The sequence below is a fragment of the Lichenostomus cassidix genome, chromosome 3 (genome assembly GCF_008360975.1).
Source record: "Lichenostomus cassidix isolate B80296 chromosome 3, HeHo_3.0, whole genome shotgun sequence".
Taxonomy (NCBI): Eukaryota; Metazoa; Chordata; class Aves; order Passeriformes; family Meliphagidae; genus Lichenostomus; species Lichenostomus cassidix.
This window is the reverse complement of record NC_139483.1, coordinates 72,080,307-72,105,327: the sequence shown is the minus strand read 5'-3', so window position 1 is coordinate 72,105,327 and position 25,021 is coordinate 72,080,307. Positions and strand designations below refer to the sequence as shown.

The window sequence follows — 25,021 nt, the reverse complement described above, 5'->3', positions numbered from 1 at the left end:
ATCTGGTAACGAAGGATTTCTCTCCAAGCCAGAAACTCAGAGGGGATTTCTGAATCTGTATAAGTAAGGAAAAACTGTATAGCCGAAGAGAGAAAATACATCCCTGCCCTGTTATATAATTCCATGTCTCTATTGCCCCGGACACATTTCAGATATGAGAAATACACATATGTATCTTATGCACATCATTTCTACCCGGTTTTTTGGGCTCCTAAAGGAAGTTTGAGAAATTATCCTCTTCTCACCACAGGTTCAAAGGAATTCCAGCACAAGCTGCGTCGGGGGCCAGCCCGGGGGAGCCGCGGGACAGGGATACTGCAGTCTGCCCCCCAAGAGCATCCCTCAGTCTCTCAGCGCACTATGCGTGGCTGTGCTGCAGATCCCCCACCTCCGGGCCGGCTTCTCCTCGGGGAGCGCCGATAAGGTTGATATTTATAGGAACTGAGAGACGTGGAGAGCAGGGCTCGCTTTGACCACTGGCACAACGGGGCGAGGTGACAGCTTCAGGTGGGCCGTGATGAAAATCCAGATATTTCCCGTCCTGGGAGCTCATCCCAGGGACCAAGCGTATTTCTGATTCCCCCAAATTCGAAAAAAATCTCTTTTTCTTTGCAAGGTTAAGTTCTGGAAAATCTCAGCACACCGGTTACGGGATGCCCAGACTGTAGAAGGGAAGGGACTGTCCTTTCTCAGTTAAAAGCTGTCCAGAGTTGCGGTATTTTCCACGGGTCGGGCAGGGCAGCAGCCTTAGCCCTCAAGCCGCAGTGCCAGCGGGTGCGGACGGCTTGGTGTAGCGCTGGCAGCCCGGTACCTGGGGGCTGCCTGGAAGGCTCATAAAGGGATGAGTGGAAGTCAAATATTCCTACTATGGGAGCTTGCATTTGCAGAACGTCCAATCCCACACTCATCCGAAGGCAGTTTCTGTACCTGGGGGTGAGCCCTAAAGTCCGTCCGGGGGTGGGGGGGGCTGCTCTGGCTGACACGAGCTGTTGAAAAACATTTCTCAGCAATAACTGAATGTGCACAGTAGATTTTTGGGTTTTTTAATTGTCAAATACCTTGGGACACGGGCTTAGAAACAATAGTGGCAAGTCCTTTCTCAGGCAGAATACCTATACGTTGGGCATCATAATTTAACTTTAAAAACAATGTCACAAAAGAAGGGGTTAGTTCGACTCTGATATTTTGAGCTGAGCAAAGCTTGATTCAAGTCCAATTTTAAGGGTTCATTCCACAAATAATTTAAGGAAATCAATTTATTAAAAAGACCCCCACGCCAAATACCAAGCTGTGATAAAAATATTCAAAGATAAATAAGATTTTTCCCTCTAAGCTGTGGAAGAGCTAACCCTTCTGTATGTGTGTGCCCGAAGTGTGCCCTTGTTTTTCTGTGGGAGAGATGCAGAGTGAGACAGAAACTTGGAGGTTAATCTGTCTTCTTCTTGTAAATGCATATTTGAATATTTAGTCTGAAAGATGATGACACTGGGGAAGCTGAGGGCAGCGGTCCACAGGCTATTGGGCAAAAAATACTGAATAATTTTATTTAGATTTTATTTTAATAGCACGAACAATGAATAGAAAGAACAACATTACATCCGCAGGCTGTAATGAAAAATTGTTTTTGACAGATGACACCTACAAGTTTCTTTGGTCTTATAACTCCAAATCTGTCAAAAATGATGCATATTTCAGCGTCGGAATACACAATGGCAAAATAAACAGAAGAAAAAAGCTGCTCTTCGTGATGTACTTGATAAGCCCTCGATAATGGGGGCTTAACCTGCGTTGTTCAGCATCTGTAAATCAAATACTTTCTTGTATCGTATCTCTTTATCGGGTTAAAAAAAAAAAGAAAGAAAGAAAGAAAGAAAGAAAGAAAGAAAGAAAGAAAGAAAGAAAGAAAAAGAAAAAAAGGAAAAAAGGAAAAAAAGGAAAGAAAGGAAAAAAAGGAAAAAAAGGAAAAAGTCAAGTCACAGGGACCAGAGAAAGACCTTTCAGTTTGTCAAATTCATTAATTAGAGAGCTGCACATACTAGAAGATACGTTTTCTTGCTCTGCTTCTCGCCCCCACCAACAATTTTACCATGAGGGAATGTTTACCAGAGTGTAATGAACAGTTTCCGATGGCTGCATTTTTGCTAAAGTTCTATTTTTTTCTTCTTGCTGATAGTCGTATCTTGAAAAGTCGTATCTTCAGCATAAAACGCTGAAACCCTTAACAACATTATATGCGCTCATTAGGAAGTCAGTTCTCCTATAGCCCTTTCTCCTGCTCGCTGGCAAAACCGATCTCTTTCTCCATTTACACTGTTACCAGCCAGCCAGCAAGCTCTGCCCTGCTCCCTGGTGCCACTGCACTGAGAGATCTTCCTTCCAGCAGCTACCATTTTTTCATCCCTTTCTCTCTTCCGTGCCAATGATTTATTTCCCCTGCCTCTCCTCAGATCAAGCGCTGGATTCGGCGGGAGCCCAACAGGCGAAACCACCACCGTTTGCACCTCCCGGCTCCCGAGGCGAGGGCATCCGCCGCGGGAGCGGGCATGGCGCCTCTTCTCCGCCGCGCCCGGCTCCCCGCTCCTGTCCCGCCACTCATGGCACTTGCTTCTCCCGAGGTCTTTGGCATCCACCTACGAAACAAGCTCCAGCTATGTCGTTGCTGTTACCGTACTATAACTCTGCCCCTCGAGGAGAAGATTTACAGAAATTAAGTGCCCTGTTTTACAGCTGCAATTCTTCTGTAAACACAAAGCTGATTTTAAAAGAGATGAACCCCCCTCCCCCCCAGTAAGTTCGTCAGGAAAATGCAACAAATTTACACTCTGCATAATTGTTTTTTCGCCTTGAGCCGAGCTGAGCACGGCAGAAAAGTCCTCTGAGGATGAGGAGGGCAGCTCTGCGGGATGGGCTCTCTGCCTGCGTGCTTTGGCTTCCCCTGTCGCTGCACAATTTCATCCCTGGAAGAAATTCAGGGTCTGGCTGGAATCTATCAAGCTGTCAGAACGGATAGAGACAGTCTGTGGAAATGCTCAGAGAAGGGTACTCCCACTGTATATTTAAAAACCCCAAACAATTAAAGGCTAGGCTGAAATAAAAAGTCAATGCTAGCTTGCCTGCCTGGAGGTGGAGTGAAACTGATTTAAGTGTTACAACCGCTGTCTTTACAAAGCCCGACTCAGAGAGCTCAGATCAGAATATAGCTCCATGAATTGCATTCCGGGGGATATTTGATGCTGGAGGACGGCGAGGGAGGGAAGTACCCTCTGTTTCCTCACGCTGCTGCTCCCCGGAGAGCAGGACCAACTGGGCGCCACGCAGACTTTTGCAGATATTTCCTAAGGCATTGGTCCCGTATACGTTCGGTAACCTTTGGCTTTCCCACATGCTTTTCAATCAATCACAACCCTGTCTCTCAGGGACGGTCAGGAAGGAGAGGAAGTGCCTTCATCCCTGCGCTTCTATCATGAAAACCATGGGAAAAAAAAGGATCACAGTGACTTCGGCATATCAATTTATAAATAAATCTCTGTGTGTTTACACATAAACATACTCGGGTGCGTGTGTACGGACTCACAGGCAAACCCGCATCCCTGCTGCCTCTGAGGTGCCTGTGACACTTACGGAAGCTGTAGCTGTAGGCAGCTGGGCACAGCTTTGCCTCTGACCGGAGGAGCACCCCCCGGGCCGTGGGGCCTCCTGGACATCCCTTCCGCGGGCACCTGAGAGTAGCGGGCAGCCGGAGGCCGAGCGCCTGTTGCCTCCCCCTGGCCCTGGCGTTTTTCTCCTCAGGCAGGGACCAAGGTTTGGCTCGGGAGGGGCAAACACGGGGCGCCCCGGGCGGGCTCGGGCTATGCTGGCATACCCGCCCCGTCCCCCCTCCGAAAGGTGGGACAGCTCTGCCGACTGGCTCGGGGATACCCTTTCCTTTTTTATTTAAATTTCGCAGCCGTCTCGGGGCGGAGGCATGTAAGGGCTGGGTTTTTGCCTTTTCCTCCGGCCCGTAGTCAGCAGCATTTGCTGCGAAATTATGTTAGGGGCTTCTCCCAGGCTCAGCGGTGACCACCTGGCGCGACCGCTGTGCCTCGTCCCCAGCACAGCGCCACGCACGACTGTGCCCGCCGCTCTTTGTCTTGCAGAAATACTAACGTCGGGCACACTGGGAGAAGAGGGCTCTGTCAATCTCCTCTCAACCAGATCTTCCACTTAGCAGAGGCTGTGTGCTGGGGCAAACTCAATCCAGAGAACGGACTTCAGTCCTTGATCTGAGACTTCAGCAGTATCTGCTGCTAAGAGTCATAGCGCTGCTTTCCAGGCCAACGGAGCCTCGCATGTCGCATACCGAGTCCTGTTCAACGCTGGAAATGGGGCACCATGCCCGGTACATTCGCGGTACACTCCCGGGACACTCCCCATATCCTATCGCCACCCGGCCAGACCCATGGGGTGTGGGAAGCTGCCCGCATAAGTGAACTGCGTGATCAGGTGTCGGGGGCAGGACCCTACCCTCCGCCCCGGCCAAGCCTACAGGTAGTGCCAGGGCATTTCCCGCACGGAGGGGACACCCCGCTCAGCTTCACCAAACAAAGTTGTATCTGTATCGCCCCAAAGTTGCTGAGCTCTGCCGGGAGCTGCGGGGACACGGGTTGTGCCTCCAGCCGCGTACTTTAGCGGAAAAACCGCCCCGTCGGCACGATGGCAGCTTTCCAGAGGAGAGTGGAGAGGGTGAGAGCAGCAGGCCGTCACCAGCTCTCCATCATCACATTGGCACAAAGTAGCTTCTACAAACAAAGGCTCCGGTAGCGGTTCAGGCTCTTTTCTCTCTGACTGTGGTGGGATTAAACATCGGCTCTCTGACCGCAGAGTTTAGAAATTACTAACCTAAATGATCACTTTCTCACCACGTTTTGGGCTATGGCACCCAGACGACCTCACGCACGGGATAGTCACAGTGTGGAGGACAGGCCTGAGCTTTGGAGGCTGTGAGCCTCTCGCTGTGGCCCCACAAGCACGGAGCCCGCAGCAGCGGCAGGATGCTTTATGGTGTCAGGGTTGCTAGGGCATGGCTGACATGTAGACGGACAGACGAACAGACAGGGCAATGGGTGGATATGGACGTGGAGCAGCTTTGGGTAAAAAACACAGACTGATAGAGTGGTTTGGGTTGGAAGGAACCTTTAAAGAGCATCCAATCTGAGCCATGGCATCTTTTACTACATCAGGTGGGCCCGAGCAGGGAGTACAGCTCTCGGCCATCCCTGCTGCAGGAGGACGGCATCCCAAAAAACCTCACTTCCCTGATGCCAGCCTGGCTTGGGCAGGCAGCCGTGTCTGCCTGAGACTTGCATCTCCCCTCCCTACCTCCCTCCCCGTCTGGGAGCCCGTTCATTCGGCTAGACTCACCCAGGGAAGTTTTTTCATAGGATATTTCATTCCCATGTAACCCCCGGGGTTTCTAAACCCTAATGCAAGCCAGGCACGAGAAAACCGAGGCTCGCTGCCCTTCTCTCCAAAGGGAAACCCGGAGCCAGGGCTCTTGCCACTGCCCACCACTGCCAGTCCTTGTCCCCGGCAGTTGCCACGCTGGCAGCCCCGCAGAGAGACATTAGGCCGGTCATTTTCTGAGTCTCCTTTATTTCCTCAGTTTCTCCCTGAAATCTTTATAAATCCCCTTTTTCCAGGGGGAGTGTCCAGGCGGGTGGAAGTCTGAGCACAATGAAACCTGAGAATTTCTGTCACTCTCTGCATATGGTCCGAAGTGCTTTAATCCCAATTAGGGGCGGCTGACACACGGTCCTATTCATCCCAATCAGCTCTTGAATACATTTGCCTAGAAATGAACTTCACAAATAGACTTTCTCCTAAATGTGCCCAACAGCAAGGAAAATCGAATTGAGGCAGGGGCTCATTCTGGGGCGATCGAGGGAGAAAAGGTATGAATTTATAAGGTACACCGAAACATTGCAATTCAGCAACAAGTTTACTGACTTTTATTTGCACCATGTCAACCGAAAGAACCAAGAGATACGGTGGGGGTTGCGGGAGAAGGCGAATACGGTTAAAAGGCAACTTTAGACAGACTTTGAATACTTTATGCGGCAAGCTTCGCCTCCAATTGAAGTTGGGCTAAAAAGAAAAAAAATCTCAGCCCCTACACTGGAATTTTTAACGAGCACAAAACGTGTTTGAATCCGATCTGGGCTGACGCTCGCGATTAACAATACGAATACCAAATCGAGCTCCTGTCATCTGCCCAGATTCCCATAGAACCTGAATTACTATTCAAAAGCTGCTTTAATATCCCACCCGCATCTCGTCTGCACCGCACAGCTGGTTGGGGGACGCCGGCCCGGCCGCAGCCGCTGTGCCCCGCCGGTCGGCACCGCCCGCCCGCAGCACCGGGCACCGGGCACCGGCAGCGCCGCGGCGGGGCGGCAGCGGCTGCTGCGGGCGGCGTCACGGGGCAGGAATGAAAGTGAGGGGAAGGAAGAGAGCAGAGGAAAGGGTGGTAGCGGGAAGGGGGTTTGAGAAAGAGCGGCTGAAACTAGCGAAGGGGAACTAGGTCGAGGCAAATATACACAGAAATTGCAAAAGAGAAAAAGGCGAAAGGCAGGGAACGAGGGAAGGGAAGGGAAGGGAAGGGAAGGGAAGGGAAGGGGCAGGGGAAGGGGAAGGGGAAGGGGAAGGGGAAGGGGAAGGGAGAAAGAAAAGAAAGGAAAAGAGAAGGAAAAAAAGCGAAGAGAAAGAGAAGAGACGTTCAGACCGCATTGGTCTCTTCAGTTTAAAGTGGATTTCCGTATTTCAGGGTCTTGGCAAGCCTCCACCCTGCCCTCCTCCCGGTGCCTTGCATCCCTCTCCACCTGCTGCGGAGCCTCGGGGCCGGATCGGGCACGGATGGGAGCCTCGGATCGTCCCGTCCTGCCGCCCGGGGAAGGGCAGCCCTGTCGGGGCAAAGCCATTTGGGAAAAAGGTCACCCCGGGAGCCGCCGGCTGGGCCGCCCCGCCGGAGTATGGCCTGCTGAATGAACTTGCAGCATTTTGTTCCAGCCTCCGCTGCGGTGCTCTGCGGCATAATGAGCCGGGCCCTGTATACAGGCATTCATGCTGGTCTGAATGTGGTGTTGAACCTTCTCTGTGCCGGAGCGGTTTGATGGTTTGAATGGAGCTCCCTGGTGGGACATTGCTCTCTGCAACTGTGCCTCTTTGGATGACTGTTGTTCCTTAACATTCATGCCTCATTATGGGGCAACCTGTTAAATCAGGGAGAACAGTGTGCCAAAGTGTTACTCAGGGGCACCGGCAGTTCAGCGGTGGGCATAAATAAGGGCCGCCAAGGAAAATAACTTTCATCGCATCTCTGGGCAAAAGTGATCTCTCTTTAATGGTGCCTCTAGTAGCCCGGTCTAAGTATATAAAGAGCGATAGTGGAATGTTTTGATTGAGTCTAAACATTGTCTTTGAATAAAGCTGAAACCATGTAATTAATGTGTCTTTTTAATAAGGGACAATACGGTCGTTCAAGCTATTTAATTTCATTTAATTTTCCATCCCATTTGCTCCAAAGGCTGCTTTTACTTTTAACACCCGGCCTTTCATGCTGCATCTTGCTCCAGTGGGCACATTAGATCGGTTTCACCCTTCCTTTTTAGGGAAGGAAAAATAAAAGAAAATGTGGTTCCTTTCCTCTTTTGTGGACAATTTATTTCACTTGGGGAACTTCAACTTTGAGCCACAGGACAGAATAAAAATTGGAGAACTGGTGTGAATGCTTCCAGAGCAAGGGCTTTTCTTTTCTGAGTGGATGGGAACCAGCCACAATCGGCTATATTAATAAATAACTTTCCTCACAGTCGGCCTTTACATGGTCCTATTGATAAAATTGTTCGCGTGTCGTTCACGCTTTTTGACTCATTAAGGCCTGGGAGGGAGCGGCTCCCGAGGCGGAGCAGTAGGGTACCTTGGTCGCCTTAAAGGCCCTCTCTCCACCACTGCCGCTCTCGGAATTTCAAGCCGGTCTCATCCTCGAGTGGCCAGGCCAGAGGTTACAGGGACATGTTCATGGCTTAAATTTATTGCTCTCAACTTCTTGTTTATCCTTTTTTCCTCATTCAGGCCACTGATCAAAGGGGTCATCTTCAGTTCCCCACATCCTCTCCCCCCTCCTCTTCCCAACCCTGCCGAAGTGAACACGAACCCACCCCTGCTCCCGGCACTGTCCCTGGCGTTGCACCCCGGAGAGATGCGATCGATGGTCACTGATGCTGCAGGGGGAAGGCACGGGGTGGGGCAGGCGCGATATTAATCTCGCGTGAGCACCAATATGGATCATTACTAAAAATACATTCAGGGCCGACGCGGACGCAGTGCCGACCAGCAGCCCCCGGAGCGGGCGGTGGCAGCGTCCCGTCCCGTCCCGTCCCGTCCCGGTCCCTTCCCGGTGCCGCCCGTCCGGGGGAGCTTCGCTCTTCCCTCCCCGCGCCCACGGGCAGCGCCAAGGGCGGAACGGGCCGAACCGAGCAGCCCTGCGCTCCCGCCGCACTCGGCAGAGGCTCTGACACCTCAGGGCTCGCCCCGGCCGTGGAAGAGGTCGCCGGTGCCCCGGCAAGGCGGGCGGCCGGCACCGGGCGGGCTGGCAGCGCATTGCCGCGGCGGGCCCGGAGCGAACGGCGGCCGGCGTGGGCAAATATCATCGCAGCAGCAGGCTGAGCTTTAAGTGCTTTCCGGCGCGGTGCAGGGCAGGGAGAGGGGAAAGAAGACCTTTGCGACCGCCAGCTGGTGAGACGTGCCCGTTCAAAATCGGTCCCGTTCCCCTGCGCATCCCTGTGGCCTTTGCTCCCACGGTGCCACTCGTGACGGCGGCAAACAAATCCAGAGCAAAGCCCCCATACACGATCGCATCGAAAGCGACGTGGCAAGGTTTATCTTGCAGAAAGCAGAGTTACTTGAGAAGAGCCCGCTCATTTACCTGGCGTCTGTCGGCAGATGTACCTCTAAGCGTAGCTTTTTGGCTTTTCTCTTGAAATTTTTTAGGGCTGACTATTAGAAAAACGCCACGGGCGAAAGAAAAAAAAAAAAAAAGAAAAAACCCTCCATATCTGCAATTGTTTCTGAAAGCACTAGATAAAATCTTATGCACAACTTTGCAACTTCTCCACAGAAGAAAGGTTTAGAAATCTTCTTTCTGGAGTGTTATGAGGCATGGAGTAGAGAAAACCTGCCAGCAGGAACTAGACAGGAGTATAAAAGCGAAAGTGAAAAATTGAATTTGTAACTGTACTCCTTGGTCTGACAGGCACATCTGCATTGTTGCATGCACATAAGAAAAAGGTCGCACACCTTTCCTTTTCAGCACCTGGAAAATTCCTGGGACATTTATCCAGCCTGAATTATAAGATGACTGAATCCTAGCACTTCACTGTATCTTAATTAAAATATTTATGCAAAGAGGAGGGACATAGGCGCACACTCTGTTCGAATAACTTCTTTATGGCTTTACTTACAGTTGCTTTTTGCAGGTTCCACCTCCTAAAGCCGTCTCGGTGAAAGAGATTTTGCGTGTGGGCGAGGAACTTGTGGATGTATTAACGGAGGAATCCAGCCGCACACTGTTTGCTAGACATCTGTGTTATCTGCTGGCCGTGCCTGTCTGTTTCCTGGTGGCTGTATGTCTCTATTTCCTCCTGTCTCTATTTCTTAATCGCACGAGCTACAGACACAGCTTCCCCAGCACTCGCAGGTGCAGCGGTTTGTGTTTTACAAGAGCTACGGCGGCTCATATTTTGTGCTATTCATCCTCCTTAAGGATCAAAGCTCTTCTGAACAGATTACTGGCCTGAAACCAAACCACTGAAATGGTAATATGGTCGTTCTTTTAAAAAAAAGTGTAGGTATTTTCTGGTGTTTTCCCATCAAGTACCTGCCCAATTTCTGTATGGCACACGCCGGGAATCAATAGAAGTTAACAAGTCCTCAAAACATTCCCCATCTCTTTGTTTAATCTCCTTTACAATAAAGCCAAGGGAAGAGAATTAAAAATCTTTGAAGTATATTAAACCTCAAAAGACTCAGCCAAGTAGACTTAAAATAGTCACTTATTTTCCAAAACTGGTTTGTCGAGGAACAATAAAAGGAAGTAAAATTTATGGAGAAATTATACAGTGGATTTGTCACTTAAAATATCGTAACTGTCTCGGGGACAATACCCCATGCTGAGGATTAATGGTCCCTCCAGACCTTTGATTCACCAGCGCCTTTTCTTTGCCCTTGACAAATTGGATTTTTAGGAATGGGAAGGTCGCCTGGCCCATTGTCTGCCAGCCATTCACTCCGCTTGATTATGCAGGAGGGTTAGGGAAAGGCTCCATGTGACCCTCTTGGATGGGACTCCGCAGCTGCTCGAGGAGCCAAACTCTCTCACCAAACTCTGCGCCCCAGAGCATCCCCCTGCCAAGGGGTACCCCTCCTGCTCCCGTTGAAAAGCCGGCGTCCACACACCGCCGCGTCACTCTGCGGGCGGAGATACGCCTGTGCTCATCCTCCCGCCGCCTGCCGCTGTCACTCCGGCCCCCTTAAGTAGTTGGGGTTCCCGAGCGCTCACACCCAGCGGCAGCGATGCAAACCAGCAGGGCTCCGGCCATCAGCGTCAGCGCGGAGAGCTGCATCCCGGCTGGGCTGCGCCTGGGTCCTGTGCCGGGCACCTTCAAATTGGGCAAGTACCTGTCAGACCGCAAGGAGCCGGGACCCAAAAAAAAGGTATTTTCCTACGGTCTCTCCTGCACCGCTGGACCTTGATTATTCGTTGACTCGGGGGAAGCCGGCTTTGGGAGAAGAGGCTGCTCTTCCCCCGTCTCTCTTCGATCCTCCCTGCTTAGAGCGAGCCAGGAAAGCAAAGGGAAGCATTTCCAGAGCATCCCGAGATGTCTCCCCGTGGTTCTGCCAGGAAAGCCTGCCCGCCCGTGCCCTCTCCCTCTCTTCCCCAGCGCCGGGGCCCCCAGCCCGGCCGGCCTCCGTGGGGAAACCAGAGGACACGGGGGCTCTCCCGGAGCAGCGGACGCGTCCCCACCTTGGACACAGACGTGCTGGAAGCGTCGCCTGAGCCCCGTGCCCGGTGTCCGAGGGCCTTGGTCCCGCCGCCCAGCCCCCGCCCCTCGGGGCTCCGCTCACTGGGGCATTGCCCCTGTCCCTGGTAGAGCCAGGACGCGCTACGGCCGGCTCCTCGTTCCTGGAGCCCCGGCGAGACGGGGGCATGCGGCTATCACACCCCCCGGGTTTTGTCCCGGGAAGGAGCAGGGGTAGAGGCAGATGCACCGATTTATTTCTGCGTTTGGCTCGGGTTCGTGCCCCCCCATCTCTCCCCCCGGCCACGAGTCCTTTGGCTTGGGCCTGACGGGAGTGTGGGTCGAGCGGGCCGGGGCTGCCCCGCAGACGGCGTCGGGGTGCAGGTCGCAGGTGTCGGGGCAGCCCAGCGCAGCTCGACCTCCCCCCAAAGCTTCGGGGGAAACCTCCTCCCCGGAGCTTCACACAACCTGCGCGGCCGGAGCGGGAGGGATGACGGTCACCCGGCTAGCGGCTTCGGGGTCCGTCCTTGTCCGAAGGAAGGAGCGAGGAGGAGGTGGTGAAGGGCTCTCGCCCCGTCCATCAGGCTCTTGAGGGGGCTGCGGATGAGACCCCTCCTTTCGCCCCCCGGGCAGCCGCGGCTCACGCGTTCCGCTCTGATTTTTAATGCACTTTAATTGTTTTTAAACGCTCTGCCAGCCCACTCAAATTTATTTCTCATCTGGCTCCCTTGGTTTCTCGCTTTAGACTGCTTTGTTCCGATGACTTTTATTGCACGGTCATTCAGGGAATGGGCACTTCATTTTCTCTTTGTATGGGCAAGCAGATTATGAAGTATGGGGCTACAGGGACTTTGTAGCTAAGCAGAATCTTCTCCCCTTTCCCCCTCCCCGTCTCCCGACAAGTCCTGCATGTCGCAATTGTTTCGCACCGACTCAGAGACTGCACAAAGTCTTAAAAATAATTAAAAAAAAAAAATCGTACCTGGGCATTTAATACAGCGTTAAGCAAAATGTAGCAGCTGCGACTGGACTGGGTACGTTTGGACCAATGTGACCCAAGGGAAAAATGCCGTTTCCCGTGGCCGCACAAGGGGTCTTCCATCCTTACCCCGCAGAGCTAAAACCCCAGCTAGGGCAGCCGCATCTCTCCCGAGGCACCTGCGAGCAGGGGAACGTATTACCCAAAGGTGGGTGAGGATGAAAGTGTTAAGCGGGCGACAGAAAGAGATGCTCTCGCCACTGCTTTGAGCTGTGGTGCTCAGCCCCCTGCCTAATGTGGGGAAACAGCTCGCCGGGCCAGGCAGAGCGGGCAGGCAGGCAGGGGCACGGGTAAGCTTTTTGCTCTCTCTGTATTTCGTCTCACGTGAAAATGACAGCAGTGCCGCCTGTTTTCCAGGTGCGGATGGTGAGAGGGGAATTAGTGGATGAAGCCGGGAGCTCAGCTCTGGAATGGATAGGGTTAATCCGGGCTGCCCGAAACTCCCAAGAGCAGACACTGGAGGCTGTTGCGGATCTGCCAGGAGGACAGGTACCCCACTCGCGGCTCCCGGCTGGCACGGCACCTCTCTCTGCCGCCTGCCTCCCCTCTCAAGCCTCCTGAAGAAGTTTCTTTTTTCCCTTCCCAGATTTTCTACCGGGCGCTGCGAGATGTCCAGCCGGGTGAGGAGCTCACCGTCTGGTACTCCAACCCCCTGGCGCAGTGGTTTGACATCCCCGTCACGGCCACGCCGACGCACGACGAGAAAGGTACAGATGCGGGCAGTCATTTCAGAGCAACCAAATTAAATGACACAAACCAAACTCTCTTTAACTGACACCTTTGACGGGAACTCAAACCGCAGTAGGCAAACGTGGGCTCTCAGAAAAATAGATGCCAGTACAGCTGCCGTGAATTTAATCCACCACCCTTTAAACTAAGACTCCATCTGCTTACATTTAAAGGGTGATCTATTAACTCGGTAGCGTACGGAAAGGTCTCCGGGCGTCGAGTTGTTCCGTCATCGGCCCCATTTAATGATCCTTTGATAGGCAATGGGGTTTCTGTGCAACATCGCTATTGGTTGGTATGCGAGACAGCAAACTGGCTCAGTAGTTTCTAAAAACATCAGGTTTACCTTTCGTGCTCAGAGTTTCAGAGTCTCTTTTCATGTTCTCTTGCGGGTAAATTCACGTAGTCAAGTCAAAACGGGGCAGTACTGGCCAGTCCCTGTAAATTAGGATACATTAGGTAAAAAGTTAAGTCGGTGTCAAATCACATCGAGGTCATGATATACAAAGATACTGGGAAGACACCCGTCTGGGACGGCTTGTTTCAGTCATATACTTAGCTAGAAGTATACCGGTGTTAACGAAATAAAGCGTCAGGCAGCACATTAAAAGCGAGGGAAAAGAAGACGAAAGACTTCACTGTTCACCTGTCGGGCTTCTCCGGCGGCGGGCACCCCCTCCCGCTGATGCCGGGTCCGGACGCTCCCTGCTGGGGCGTCGGTGGCGGCAGCTGCCTGTGGGCATTCGCTCCCCTCGGGCTGAGCCCGCTCCGCGGGATCCGAGGGAAGCCCATCCGCTCATTCTCGACGCAGAATATCCTTCAGCTTGGCGGTGTCCCTGGGAAGGGAGCGAGTGCAAGACCCGGGCAGGGGCTGACCTCCCCGCCCCCCCTCCCCACCCGTCACGGCTGGCCGCTCCGCAAGGTGACCAGGGTCCGGCCCGAAGGGATGGCTGCGGGAAAGCTGGGCTCTGCTTACTATATCCCATCGACTCGTGCCCTGTGCAAGAGCCCAGATCCCTCCCTGAACGAAAACTACACCCGGAAAAGAAACTCTTGGTCACGTCCCTGTCCCCGCCACGTCTAAGGCCAGTGAGGCCATGGATCTGCCTAGGGTCACCCCTTCGAAAAGCCTGGTGAAGTTTCAGTTGAAAGGACAACACGATGCTGGGTTGTGTCTCACTCTTCTCCTCTCCAGCAGCCCGTGTCTGCGGGCGGGTACCAGTGCTACTCGGGGGAAAAAAAGGAAAGAGACCTCAGGTCTGCAAGAGGCTCCCAGCGTGCGGCATCTTCCTCGTCCCGTCGAAGCAAGGCTGAGTTGCTAAGTGACCTTACGGATCTGCTGTGTCTTCGGCCCCACAGTTTCCAGACTGATTAATATAGACTGAGAAAGTGTATTAGCATGCTGAAGTGCTTTTCTTTTAATGATCCTATGCTGAAAAAAAACCCCGAAAAATCAAACCAAAACCAAACTCCCAAACCCCCAACAACCGAAAAAAAGAAGGCAGTGAAATTCGGAGGTTTTTTAGAAACACAAAACGAAAAAAACAAACCAAATCAAAAAGTTGGAATTCTTCTGTGTTTTACCCCACTAATTTGGGTCACCGTGGTGAGAAAGGGGTGTTTTGGTTTTTTGGTTTTTTTTTGTTTGTTTTTTTTTTTTTTTTTTTTTTTTTGTAATGGAACGGTGCTTGTTGAACTGGAGCTGAGCTGGGGAGAGCACCGGGCCGGGCTCGGTAGCGGTCGGGAGCTGGTCTCAATCTTCTGTTGCCGAGGATACCAGAGCCGAGATGCGCCGCTGAAGAGACCTGCAGAAGCAAAGGAAGACAGCGGGAGTCCGTGGAAGTCCGTGGCCGTATTCCTTTCGGTCCGTACCGCTCCTTTACCGATTTTCCGATGCATGGCAGCGGGATTGATTGGTTCCTCCTCCCGCGGCCTCTGCCTCTCCAGGGCCCGGGCAGACACAGTCCCGTCTCTCTCCCTCCTCGACGGGGCGAAAACCAGCTTCCAACGCCTTCACAATCCCGGGACCTCCTCTCCACAGCTAGCGAGGAAGGGCTGCGCACGGCGGCGAGGACACAGGCGGCGAGACACACGCAACAGCGCGGGATGCTTCCACTCGAGTTCGCAAACGAGTTTCCCGCAGAGAGCGAAGATTCCGATTTCCACCCGTAGCGGATACCGACTGATCCTTATCCAAAGCCCTCTCGGGAGGCTGGTCACGGCCATCGAGTCCACCCCGGCGACCCGCCCTCCCCGGGTGCCCCAACAGACGCAGGGCGCAATGCAAGGCCTCACCCCTGTCACCCGCCACGGGATTCCCTGAAACGCTAGGAGCTGCCCCCAGGCCTGGAGCGGCCTCTCATTTCCGTGCGGCACTTGGCCTCACCTTTGGTGTTTCGGTACATCAAACTGCGGGATGAGGGTCAGCTGGGGACGGTCAGGGTGGGCAAGAGCTGAAAGGGAAAGTCGAGGGCTTATCAATGTAGTGTGGTGACTGGGAGAAACGAGAGAGGGAAAGATGGATACATGCAGAAAGAAAAAGGAGAGAAGGGAGAGGGGAGGAGGAAGCGAAGGGAAGGGAAAGGAAAGGGGAAAGAGAAAGTGGGGAGAGAGAGGAAGGCAGGAAGGCAGGAAAGCAGGAAAGCAGGCAGGGAGACAAGCAGGAAGGAAGGAAGGAAAACAAGGCGGAGGAGAGAGAGTGAAAGAAAGAGAGAAAGCAAAAAATTCCTAGACAGACAGGTGGCCACAGAGGCGGTGTTTTACCGTCGGGGCTGGGGAGATGCTCCTCCTTGGGATTACCCTCCTGGCAAGCAAGGCCAGGAGGGAAAAAGTGGAGCCTGAGCCTCTGCGGTGTCGGGCAGTCCACACAGCCGCGGCCACCGAGGTCTGTTCCGCTTGAGAGAAATCGAAATGGGACGGGGCACAAAGGGCATTGTCCTCTGAAAGGGAACGATTACATATGGCCCATACATATCGGATATTGTCTCGCCGCGTAATGAGGGGCTCACGATCATTAGATTGGCCTTTGTTCGGTACAGCCGACTCCCTGACATACGCTACCTCCCCTGCAAACGCCAACAGATGGGCCCTCCGACAGACGACTCGCCGCAGCAGCTGCTCCCCCCGGCCCTACGGCGCCCTGCTCGCGGGAGCTCAGCCCGGACCGCGCAGCGCCCGCACCGCTCCGCGCCGCGGCACAGCACAGCGGGGGCGGGACGAGGCGGAGGGAGCGCGGGGATACGAGGGGATACGCGGGGATACGCGGGGATGCGCGGGGATGCGCTGCCGCAGCTGACGGGTCCCTCCGCTTGCCTCCACAGGGGAGGAGCGGTACATCTGCTGGTACTGCTGGAGGACCTTCAAGTACCCCAACAGCCTCAAGGCCCACGTCCACTTCCACTGCGCTCTGAGCCACGGCCGGTCCTTCCTCCACCACGACCACGGCCGGCCCGCTGCCACTGCCTTCGGCCTTCCCCCCAAGGAGCCGCCGGCCGCCTCGCTGCGCGGCCACCCGCCGCCCGGCTGCGGCCCTCGGGAGGCCGTCAAGCGGGAGGCCGTCGCCGCCTCCCCGCCGCTGGCCAAGCCTGCACTGCCCAAACGGGTGGCGGGCAAGGAGGAGCAGGAGCGCGCCCTGGACATGAGCGTGGGGGCGGCCCGCGGGCCGGGGCCGCTGCTGGGGCCGGCGGGGGGAAACGGGCTGGCGCTGTGCCCCGGGGCGCGCTCGGCCTTCCGCCCCGCCGGGTCGCTGCGGGAGGAGGCGCGGGGCGCCGCCGCCCTCGGCTTCTCCAAACTGCTGGGGGGACTGAAGGCGGGACGCGCCGCCGCCGAGGCACCGCCTAAGTGCGGAGCGCTGCCGGGTGAGGCCGCCCCGCAGGCAGCGGCAGCGGCGGCGGCGGCCGCGGCGGGGCTGGCTTGCGGCGGCGGGCTGCGCGCCTTCCCGCTGCTGTCGCCGCTGGAGGAGGCCTCGGCCTTCCGGCAGGTGGAGCGAGGGCTGCCCGCCGCTGCGCTGCCGCCCGCCCGCTACCCCCCGCTGCCCGGCGGGGCCCTGGAGCGCTTCGCACTGCCGCCCTTCGAGGGGCTGAAGGCGTACGCTGGAGAGTGCGGGCTGCCGGTCATGCCTCTCACCGTCTACAACGGGGAGCTGCTCTACGGCGCAGCGCCCTACTACCCTCTGAAGCTGCACCTCGGCGGCCTCCTCAAGTACCCCGAGTCGGTGTCGTACTTTGCAGGGCCGGCGGCGGGTCTGCATGCCGCAGAGCTGGGCTCACTGGCCAGCATCGACCGGGAGATCGCCATGCACACGCAGCAGCTCTCCGAGCTGGCAGCCGAGAAAGGCCGCGGGAGGCTGGAGACGCTGCCGGCCGGGGCGGCGGGGGCGGCCGGAGGGAAACCCAAAACCGGGCACCTGTGCCTGTACTGCGGGAAGCTGTACTCCCGCAAGTACGGGCTGAAGATCCACATGCGGACTCACACCGGCTACAAGCCGCTCAAGTGCAAGGTCTGCCTGCGGCCCTTCGGGGACCCCAGCAATCTCAACAAACACATCCGCCTGCACGCCGAGGGCAACACGCCCTACCGCTGCGAGTACTGCGGCAAGGTGCTGGTGCGACGCCGCGACCTGGAGCGGCACGTCAAGTCCCGGCACCCGGGGCAGAGCCTCGGCAAGGCGGCCGAGGACAAGAGTGACTCTGGTTACGCGCAACCCGAGCAGGAGCAAAAGACTGACAACGAGAGCGACGTGGACGTGTGCTTCACCGACGACCAGAGCGACCCGGAGAGCGGCAGCCGGCACCGCGAGCAGTGATGCGGGAGGCGGCCGGGGCGGGGCGGGGGCGAGGGGAGCGCTGTAGCCCCCCCTCCCTATTGCTGTGGGCTCCCGGGGCGGTCCCACGGGAGGCCGTGTCGCGGAGGAGCGCGGGCTGGCGGGCAGAGCCGCCGGCGGGGAGGGCAGGGGTGCGCGGGCGTCCCCGGGTTCCCTCCGCAGCATAGCCCTCGGCGCTGCAGCTGCGGTGCCGGGACAGGGGCGGGAGGGCGAAACCCTGGCGGGCCCGGGAACCCGCTGGACAGGCACCGCATCCCGATAGGCGCCCTCATTTCAGTGGCCATATATTTTTATTGTACCTTTGTGTCGAGAAAATTGTGCCTTTTGGAAACGATTTTTTTCTATGCGCTCTCCCATCACTCATTCCAGCGGTCTGAGCCGTGAGGTTCAGCAGCAGAGCCGGGTCTGCAAGCGCCTCTGGCACCTGTACACTTTATTTGACACCTCACCTGTGCTTGCTCGGGTCCTAATAAAGCAATACCAGCAGCTTTTTGGAAAGGAAAAACGGGCAACAAAAAGCCACGCTTGCAGCGCTGAAGAGGTTCGCATAACAGGTGCACCATTTGGTCAAGTTGCAATTATTTATAACAGATAATATTTGAGTAACAAATGTAAAATAAATATTAAAAAGCATGAATCTAAAAGCACGCACTATATAATTTTTAAGGAAATACACTCTCTGTTTGGTAGAATACAAATGTGGTGTATGTTTGTTTTCTAATGAGCGATGTACAGTGGATACAGTATTTTGGTCTTGGTTCCAGTTTGTCATGCGATTTTTTAAAAAAAGAAATAAAGTTACTGACAAACTAGTGATTGTCTAGTTGTTCACTGAAGTGCTGTTAACAGGATCTCGTGTGTTTCCACAGTGGTTCTGGTGATCGGAAGCTATATACAGCGTCTTTGGGTCAAGCTCTAAAGAATTTGCTCCGGAATATTCCATCTGAGCATTTTCCTTCTCTCGCTCAGCAAAACAAAACAGCAAAAATCCCAAATCCAATCTGTTCTTCTCTATGCCTAGGATTTAAAAAAAATTTTTTTGGTTGTTTTCTTTTGCACAGGATGGGGGCAGAGCTTTTAAAGGCTGAACCTAATTAGTCTGCTTTTATGTGTTTGCATTCGGTCAAACGTACCCCTTTTGCAAACACTCTTCTTTAGAATTGTTGTTACTTTAATTTAAGGGGAAAATCTTCTTTATTCTTTGGTATGAAAAACCTGAAACAAGTTAATCTTTAAAAAAAGACTGTCAAAAATTTTCTGTTTCCCCTGTAAGCTCCTCTAATTGACCAGGCAAAAGGATTCAGCACTACCGACAGCGACCTGCCAGCTGTGCGGGTCTGCCCGCTCAGGTCCGAGCTGAGGCTCTCCGTGTGCCCGCGGGCAGCCAGAGGGACCGGAGCTTTTTGGTTTGGCGTAGCTCGCAACTCTGAAGCAGACGGTAAATCTCTCCAATTGCTCGATGCACTTAGAAGACGGTGAGTTTCCAGGATCGAGCTCTATTTCAGTCCAGGGTGTGAAATACAAACAAATTACCTTCTCTCAGTGTCTGACAGAATTTCAGATACAAATCTGATCCTCCGTTTGCTCAGTTAAGGCTATACCGTGCTTGACAGCCATAGGAAGAAGGAATTCAAATGCTAGGCTTGAATTTCCTTTAAAGGTTTGATGCTGAAGCACTTTTTTTTTTTTTTTCTTTGGTCTTTTTTTCTGTGGTTTTTTCTGTCTTTCTTTTTCTTTTTCTTTTTTTTTTAAATTAAAAAAAAATATTTTTTTTTATTTGGGCTGGTGCACCCATTTATTCGTTTCATTTTATCCCAAGACCTAAGTTGTGTTTCTGACAGGAAAATAAATAGAAAACGCCTCTCCTGCAGAGAGCGGGATCTTGTTCATCTGCTGGTGGAGCCGAAAACCCTGTTGCCATTTTTAGCACCGTCAGCCGGACCTGAAATATTTCCTGCCAGATCTTTATTCCAATATATTTTTCTGCTGCCTTTCCAAAGGAAGGCACCCACCGTGGAGCTGCTACCGGGGAAGGACACATCATATGTGCTATGAGGTCGTGGAAAGGATATAATAATTAAAAACTGTGATAGGGGAAATATTTTCATGTCCACAGAGTTTGCGAGCTTTTATAGAAATGTCCCATCAAATCGTAATACTTGGGCCACATTAAAAAAAAAAAAAAAAGGGCACTCCAGAGGGTAAATTTGCGTGAATTAATGATCTGTATATATAATAATCAATCTTTAACTTAAGAAAAAAACCCAAAACCTGAACTAAATATAACCAACCACAAACAACCAAAGTCAAGGAAAAAAAAACCAAAAACATATGATTTGTCTGCTGTTTTCTTTTTTTTAATTTATTTTTTTAAATTGCTATGCAGTGGCTAAATCGAAATACAGTATACAGGCGGAGACGCGCGGAGAAATTCCCACATTCACTTTCAGGGCCCCATTCGTGGCACGCTGCTCGCGGAGGCGCGCCCTGCAGCGCGGAGAGCCGCGGCTCGGCAGGGACCGATGGAGACCAGCTCGGAGACCACCGGGGCAGGAGGCGATGATCCCGGTGACAAACCCGGCATGCTGCAGCTCCCCGAGCTCCCGGCCGCTCTGCCGCCTCCGAGCGCCTTCCGAGCCCAGCGCTGCGCTCCCGCAGCCCTTCGCGAGAAGCGCTGGCTGGCTGGTGTTATTTTTCATTTTCTGGCGTGTTAAAATAGATTTTATTTCATTAAATTTCATCGCATTTTGGGTTATTTTATTCAATTTTAATTAGGTTTGTTTTATTGTCCCTGTCAGGCTAGGGATGAGGCGACAACATTCTCCCGACACCTCAGTGATCTACGCGGCGTCGGAAGCCCGGGCTGCAGCCAGGGCCAGGGAAAGAAGCATTTCAGGGTGCACAGCGGGCGCGGGTCAGCAGCCGCAGCCCCGGGGGTCCTGCGGGCCCCTCGCTCCCCGGGACGGAGCTCAGGGCCGGACGGAGCTCAGAGCTCCGCGGGCTCAGGGCTCCCGCGGGGCGAGCTGAGGGTCCCGTGTGCCGCCACCGCCTCCGCAGCCCCGGCCGCGCCGCCAGCGCGGGCGCTGATTGGCCGAGCCCTGCGGCGGCCCGCTCTCCTATTGGCCGTTCGGTTCCGCGCGGCGCGGCCCCGCGGTGGCGGCGCTGGGCGCGCTGAGGGCGCCGTGTGGAGCGGCGGCGGGAAGGGTCGGCAGTGTGCTCCCCGTGGGCTCCGTGCCCGCGGCCTGCCGGATTGCGGCTCCTCGGCTCATTAAGTCATGCGTCGGTCGTGGCGCTTCCCGAGTCCTTCGGTTTCCCTGCGGGCAAATTTGGGGTCTGGAGGGAGGTGAGAAAGCCGCAGGTCGCAGGGTGAGTGCGGAGGTGATGGCAGAGCCAGCCTGAGCACAATAGCCGCTGATTTTGGGTTCTTAGCTCATCCAGGTCTACCATTGCTCTGGATGGCTACCGTTTGCAGCTAGGGAAAAAACACAAACAAGCCCCCTGGTTTTACCTTCTGAATTTGTAATAATTGATAGCTGCAGTAAAGCAGGTATGTCCTCTGCATTTTATAGTAAGGAGAAAATAATAAACCACATTTGCAGGAAAAGATGTGGAGAACGTAGGCAGAAAGACTGGTGCTCAGGCTGAAGAAAAATTAATTCCTTTAAAATATTACTCATTGAGATTCTTGGTTGCTCAAGGGCCATACACATTAAGTGACAAGATTTCTCTATTTTATTTTCTGTGGGAGGACTCAGGTATTTTGAGTCAAGTTGAGCAGGGAATAATGAAAGGCTGCATTTTGTGAGTGAAGAATAGAACATTATTTGCTTGCTGGAAGTCCAGAGACAAGAAAAATTAATGCACTGAGATGGCTTTTGGACATTATTAGAAACTAGCCTAAGCATTTTGGGAATTGGTCTTTCAGTTTCCAAAAATTCACACTTAGCCTCATCTATTCTTGTAAAAGCAATTGATTTCAGTAACATCCCATTTTTTTAAATTTGGGAAGCAGTTTTGATGATTATTGACTTCCCCTATATTATTCTGTTCATACAAACACCATCAAGAAGTCTGGATGCATCTGGCAGGAGGTGCAAAGCATTGCCAAGAGGCAGGTTGTAAGGATCTTGACAGTAATTTTGGTTTTCAACCAAACTTGGTTTTGACACAAAACTCTGTCAGTGTCCGAGTAGTTAATGCTGTAATTAGTGTTATATCCATTGCCTGAGGATGCACATGGGAGATGAATGGTGCTCTGAATGACCAAGCTGTAGGGCAAGGTCTTACAGATCAGGGACCTAGGTCTTACTCCTCTAAACTTACTCAATAGGTTTAAACCCAGTCTTGAGTTTACACTTTTAAACAACCCCTAAAATTACCTGATTTTACAAAGGTGTTGAATACCTGCTCTCTGCAGTGAAGCTAGTGAGGCAGATTTGAAATCTTTCAGGTTCTTTGACATATAACTGGGATAGATGTAGTCTGCTGTAATGCAAGTGAGTTTAGATTTTGAACTGGTTGCTAGTACAATACTCAATACAATACTTGCTGATTTTAACAAGGAAATGGCTCTATATACTCAGAGAAATATATAGTTTCAAAGATTTTTTTATTAAACTCATATTTTAAATCCACACACACGATCTGATCAGAAAGCTCTGCTATAGGTACAAAACCATGAGTTCTTAAGGGTCCCTTTCTATGGTTGCAACTGTGGCGGCAAAGAAATGCCAAAAAAAAAGATCCAGAAAAATCTATATGCTTGTTTGAGTACGTTCGTGCTGAAAGTATTTGCAGGGAACTTTTTTTTTTTTTTAATAGTAGTTATGTGCTTGGAAGTACATTTTGAAACAGCCACTGTGTTTGTAAGCTCTACTTTCAATGAAAAAAAAAAAGGATCCCCACACCTGTTTCTGATGAAGTGAGCAGCAAGCCCTGAATTCATATTTCCTATATGACAGGGAGATGGGAGGATGGGAGAAAATCTAACTGCACTTGGCTTCAGGTCAGGGAATAGAGAAGGTCAAGGATTCTGTCTGAAAAGAGTAATTCTACACTTGACTGTGAGCAGTTACTTTCTGAATTTTCACCTGAAGGTAAAGTTCAACATGTCAAGGTCATGTTCAAGCTCACTGGAATTCATTGGACCATATCAGATAAAATCTACAAGCAACAAAAACGCTTTCAGGTATATTCAAAGTCAATCGAATGAGGAATGATTCCCCACAGCATATATAATGCTATAAACTTGTATTTTACAAGAAACCGAAGAAAGATTCTTAACAACTGAAAAAAGCCATAGTGGAAGAAACAAATCACTAGATCTGAGGTGTATATTCATCTATGCCTAAAGCTGATATTTTGAAATGTTATGGAAAGCTATGAGAAAAATTCATAAGCTTTTAATGTAGATTTGCATATGGGTGTGGCTTTTTGATGTTTAAATTTTCATTCTTTTAATCTGTTCTGTTTGGAATGTATTATCCTGTTTCAAGGGTAATAGAAATGCTTGTATTTTTATTCTTTTTCAGAAATTGTAGACTGTTTGCTCCTGAAGAGAGTGGTTTGGTAGCAGGTAATTTGAAGTCCTGATCTGAAATGGAGTAAATGTGATTTCAAGAGACAATGTCAATAAACTGAGGTTCAGAGTGCTAAGGAAAAATTCGTCACTATTCTACTGTTTGCATCACTTTAGTTTCATTGCAGATGGTGAAGTAGTTGCAAGGAGAAAACTTTAGGAAGAATGGGAAGAGGTGAAGCCTTTATATTCCTTTGCAGTTTGTAAAACCTGCTGGTGAGTCGGAGAGCAGAGGCCTGTGTTCTAGCTTTGGAGCATATGACTGGTTCTTTTTGGCTCTATTCAGAAAATTAGAGGACTAAAAATACATTTCAGCTCCAAGTCCTATTTTTCTGTGTAGAACTTGCACTTACCTGTTTTTCAGTAGTGTAAACTGTGCAGTAGCTCACAAAAAAAAAACCCCAAAAAGCAGATAGTGTATTTTTTTAGCATACTTATTGAAAAATCATAGAGGCTAGACACTCTGGAGTTTTCAGAAGGACACCACCAAAGATCCAGCTAGCTACAGCACAGGGCTGAACTGTCTGTTTGAGAATGCACATTTGCAGCTCAGCAGCAACTAAGCATTGTGCCCAAGCAGCTACACGGCTGATGGTTGGCCTCCAGTTTGGGCTTGTTATTTCTCCAAAGAGCCCCGCCTTGTAGAAACAAGCAAAACTGACATTTTTGATAGAAACAAAGGTCTGTGGGGACCTTCAGCCTCTGGTGTGAGTTCAGGCGGGATTCTGGTTGCAGCTCACAGTGCCCTGTGGCCCACAGTGACAGTTGTCTGTCAGTGCCCATAAGGAAAACTACTTCAGCTTTGGGCAGGCCAGAATTCATTGCATCAACACACTGAAATTTTGTGGTCTGTTTTTTTTTTCCCCTTTCTGTTTATAAAGCAGAAACTTCATTTAACATCCCTCTGTTTTGTGTTGCTGACAGCCAACTAGCTAAGAGTAATGCCTTTTGGACAAAGCAGAGGGAGGAAGCAAAATGATTTTTTCAGTGCTTTAGTATAAGAGATTTAAACTGCAAACAAGTTTGTTATATTTAATTATTTCAGTGGTTCTGTAACACTGTATGTTATACATCAAAAAGGGCAGCTTAATTGTTGAAGAAATGAAGGACAGTTAAGTTCCTGAATGAGTTTAGTTTCATGTGGGGTAACAAAGTTGCTTAAGCCAAATTTCTTGAGGTAGCCTGTATTAGTTTTAGAATATGCCTCTATGCTTTGCCATGATCTTCCAAAATATTTAAAAATAGAGACCCCTAGAATTTTAGAATGATAGATTTTTTAAAATAAAGTAATAAATTGGAAAGAAATGTATAACTTCTGTTCCTGAATGAAGTTTGTCAGGAGTAGTATCTAATGCTTGTCATAGCTAATGAAAAAAAAAAAACCTGTTGTAAGGGGATCTATAAAACAGTTGAAAAATATAATTAGCAAAATAAGCCCCTATACAATGATGCAGACAGTTATTTGTCTCAAATATTAAATTCAATATTTATCTTAAATGAGAAGAATTTATATAAAAAACATAACCCTTATCTCTGATTGTATGCATCTCTTCCATAAAAGTCCAATTCACCACACCTCAGGTAAGACATTCCTACTTCTTGTTCTCAGCTTAATGTTTTGGAAATAAAGGGATTTTAATGTGGTGCAGAAACTAATAGCAAATGAGAATCCATAGTTAGAAGGATTTCCTCAAATAGTTCTTATAAAATGCCTGTCATATTTAAAGTCAAGCTGCACTTTTGTAAAACAAGGAATACATTTCACTGATTAAGATGTATCATGTAAGAAAACAAACAGA

At 51.5% G+C, this 25,021-nt stretch overlaps 1 protein-coding gene and 1 long non-coding RNA gene across 2 annotated transcripts; both read left to right on the top strand.

The window, feature by feature from the left end:
• The first annotated feature begins 10,608 nt into the window (after nt 1-10,608).
• Nucleotides 10,609-17,626, top strand: PRDM13 (PR/SET domain 13). Its single transcript, XM_085056740.1, has 4 exons — nt 10,609-10,749; nt 12,451-12,582; nt 12,680-12,800; nt 16,143-17,626. The coding sequence occupies exons 1-4, from the start codon at nt 10,609-10,611 to the stop codon at nt 17,624-17,626; spliced, it is 1,878 nt and encodes a 625-aa protein (XP_084912866.1).
• A 3,194-nt stretch (nt 17,627-20,820) lies between these two features.
• Nucleotides 20,821-24,759, top strand: LOC146439980 (uncharacterized). Its single transcript, XR_014851324.1, has 3 exons — nt 20,821-21,010; nt 22,741-22,832; nt 23,176-24,759. It is a non-coding gene; the product is annotated as an uncharacterized LOC146439980 (long non-coding RNA).
• The last annotated feature ends 262 nt before the right edge of the window (nt 24,760-25,021 follow it).

Coding starts and splice junctions, on each gene's coding strand:
- PRDM13 (XM_085056740.1), top strand. CDS start 10,609: ATGCAAACCAGCAGGGCTCCGGCCATCAGCGTCAGCGCGGAGAGCTGC. Junction 10,750..12,450: donor AGCCGGGACCCAAAAAAAAG/GTATTTTCCTAC, acceptor CCTGTTTTCCAG/GTGCGGATGGTGAGAGGGGA. Junction 12,801..16,142: donor GCCGACGCACGACGAGAAAG/GTACAGATGCGG, acceptor TTGCCTCCACAG/GGGAGGAGCGGTACATCTGC.